The following is a 2,349-nucleotide window of genomic DNA, read 5'->3' as shown; positions in this document are numbered from 1 at the left end:
AAATGATAAACATCTTAAATATTCATTTAAAATCTAGTAAATTAGTTTAGTGGGGGTTTTTTTGATAACTTTTATTCCAGTTACACAGGAGGCACCCAGGGAAGAGAGGAGAAAGCCCATTTGTGAGACAGTTCCTGCATGCTACACCACGCACCCACCTTCTGGGTGTGCTCCTCCTCGCCCCGGGGTGCCCCAGGGTGCCCTGCCACAGATGGCATCCCCGGGGTCGGGCTGTGCAGAAGGGACACCCCCCAGGCATGGGGAGGCCTGCCTGGCAGATGCAGCCAGAGAGCACCTTTTCCAGGAGGGGATGGGGCAGAAAAATAGATCACCTTGCCTCCAGTTAAAAATAAGCTGAGAAGAGTTAGGTCCCCCTGCAGGTGTGTGTCCGCACACAGCCAGAGGCCGGGGACCCCCGACCCCACCCCAGCCGATCCCCACAGCGGGGAGAAGCCTGCGTGTCCAGAGATGCTCGTGGGAGCCTGGGGATATCCAGCCAAGCCCCCCTCAACCCCATCACATGTACCGCTCCAGACCGGCGGGGAAATTGGGCTGCCTCATGTAGGCGTTGCTGGAGCCAAACTGGCCGAGGGGCGACGTGGAGAGGCCCAGGAGCTGCTCGCCGTGCTCGGCGCAGGCGGGGGGCCGCATGGCCGGCAGGGCCAGTCTGTTGGGAGCCCCGTAGAGCTGCGGGCTGCCAGGTGAGTAGCTGCCCTGTGCCACGGGCAGGTGGGGGGGCGAGGCGGCGTAGGGGTAAGCCAGGGTGTTGGGGCCAGCCCGGCCCAACAAGCCGGGGCTGACAGGCTGCGCCTGGAAGCAAGGAGGCTCGGAGCTGCCAGCTGAGCAGGCAGGAGCCAGCTCGGCCCCGGGCAAGCCCAGCGATGGGTGGCCCAGCTCTGCGGGCGGCGAGGGCTGCAGGGCCTGCTGCCCGCTGATGAGGCTGTCGATGCTGAACATCCTGGGATGCTGTGCCGGCGGTGCTGCCCCGGCCGTGTAGGGGTGGAAGACGGTGCTGGAGAGCTGGGGGCCGTAGCCAGGTGAGCAGAGGGCATTGGGGTAGGGTGCTGTAGGTGCTGTGGGGCGGCCGGCGGGTGGGGCCGTGAAGGCGCTGGAGTTTTGCATGTAGCCAGGGTAGGTGGTGATGTCGGTGCGCTTGAAGCGCTTCCTCCGGCGCAGGAAGCTCCCATTGTCGAACATGTCCTCTGCGGCCGGGTCCAGCGTCCAGTAGTTGCCCTTGCCGGGATGGCCGGGTTCCCGGGGATCTTGACGAAGCAGTCGTTGAGGGTGAGGTTGTGGCGGATGCTGTTCTGCCACTTCTTGGGGTTCTCCCGGTAGAAGGGGAAGCGCTCAGTGATGAACTTGTAGATGCCCCCCAAGGTGAGCTTCCTCTCGGCGGCGTTGGCGATGGCCATGGCGATGAGGGCGATGTAGGAGTAGGGGGGTTTGCCCCGCTGCACCGGCCGCTTCCTCCGGCGGCCCCCGGCGGGGGTCGGCGGTTCCTCGGGAGGCGGCGGCGGCGGGGGGGGAGGGCTGCCCCCACCGCCCCGCGGCTCCGGCTTCACCGGCGGCGCCTGGCCGGCGGGCGGAGACCCCGGGGCGGCCCGGGGGAGCCGGGGCTGGCCGCGGCGGCGGGGCTGGGCGCCGGCAGCGTGCACATGCCTCGCAGGCAGGGGAAGCCGGCCGCGTTCATATACGGCCCTCGCCTTCCTCCTCCTCGGAGGATGGGGGGTGGGGGGGGGGGCGGCGGGAGAAAAAGCCCCCCCGAGGGGAGGGGAAAGGGGGAGAGGGAGGGGAAGGGGAGGGGGGGCAGGCGCCGCGGCAGCTCCCGGCGATGGGGAGGTCGGTCCCGAGCCGCTTTGCAATATATAGGGCGGCCGCCCCCCCGGAGGGGCGTGCGGTGCCCGGCCCGCCCCGGCCCCTCTCCCCCGGCGGATGGAGGAGGCCCCTGGGGAGGGGTCCTGACTCCCACGGCTAAATCCCCCAGCCTCTCCCCAGGGTTTTCTTTCGCAGCCATGCCCCCGAGCTGTCCCTCCCCCGGGGGTCCGGGGTGCCAGCGCGGCGGCCGGCTCCGCTCCCGGGCCGTTCTCCGTGGCGCTTTGCTTTCTTTTTAACTGCTGTTTCCTCTCAAGAGAAAAACTAAACAAAACGAGTCCCGACGGCCAGACCAGGGCGAGCTTGGTGCCGCAGCCAGCCCCCAGCAGCAGAGCAGGTAACCTCCCGCCGGGACCCCCCCGCCGCTCGGATTTCGTTGTCTTTTTTTCCCTGGGAAAAGCGCTCAGAGGCGGCCCCAGACGCAGCGGCGGCAACGGCCGGGGCTTTCTCCCCGAAACCAAGCTCCTCGGTTTAGTT

General features: G+C 67.5%; 1 protein-coding gene across 1 annotated transcript; it reads right to left on the bottom strand.

Annotated features, from left to right (window-relative positions):
- Positions 1–459: 459 nt before the first annotated feature.
- On the bottom strand, positions 460–1,690 carry FOXE3 (forkhead box E3). Its single transcript, XM_050901226.1, is given in 3 exon segments — positions 460–1,262; positions 1,265–1,586; positions 1,589–1,690. Coding segments are annotated over 3 exon segments (1,170 nt in total). The 3' UTR covers positions 460–516.
- Between the last annotated feature and the right edge of the window lie 659 nt (positions 1,691–2,349).

This window comes from Gymnogyps californianus, chromosome 8 (assembly GCF_018139145.2).
Source record: "Gymnogyps californianus isolate 813 chromosome 8, ASM1813914v2, whole genome shotgun sequence".
Classification (NCBI taxonomy): Eukaryota; Metazoa; Chordata; class Aves; order Accipitriformes; family Cathartidae; genus Gymnogyps; species Gymnogyps californianus.
This window is presented reverse-complemented; position numbering and strand designations above follow the sequence as displayed.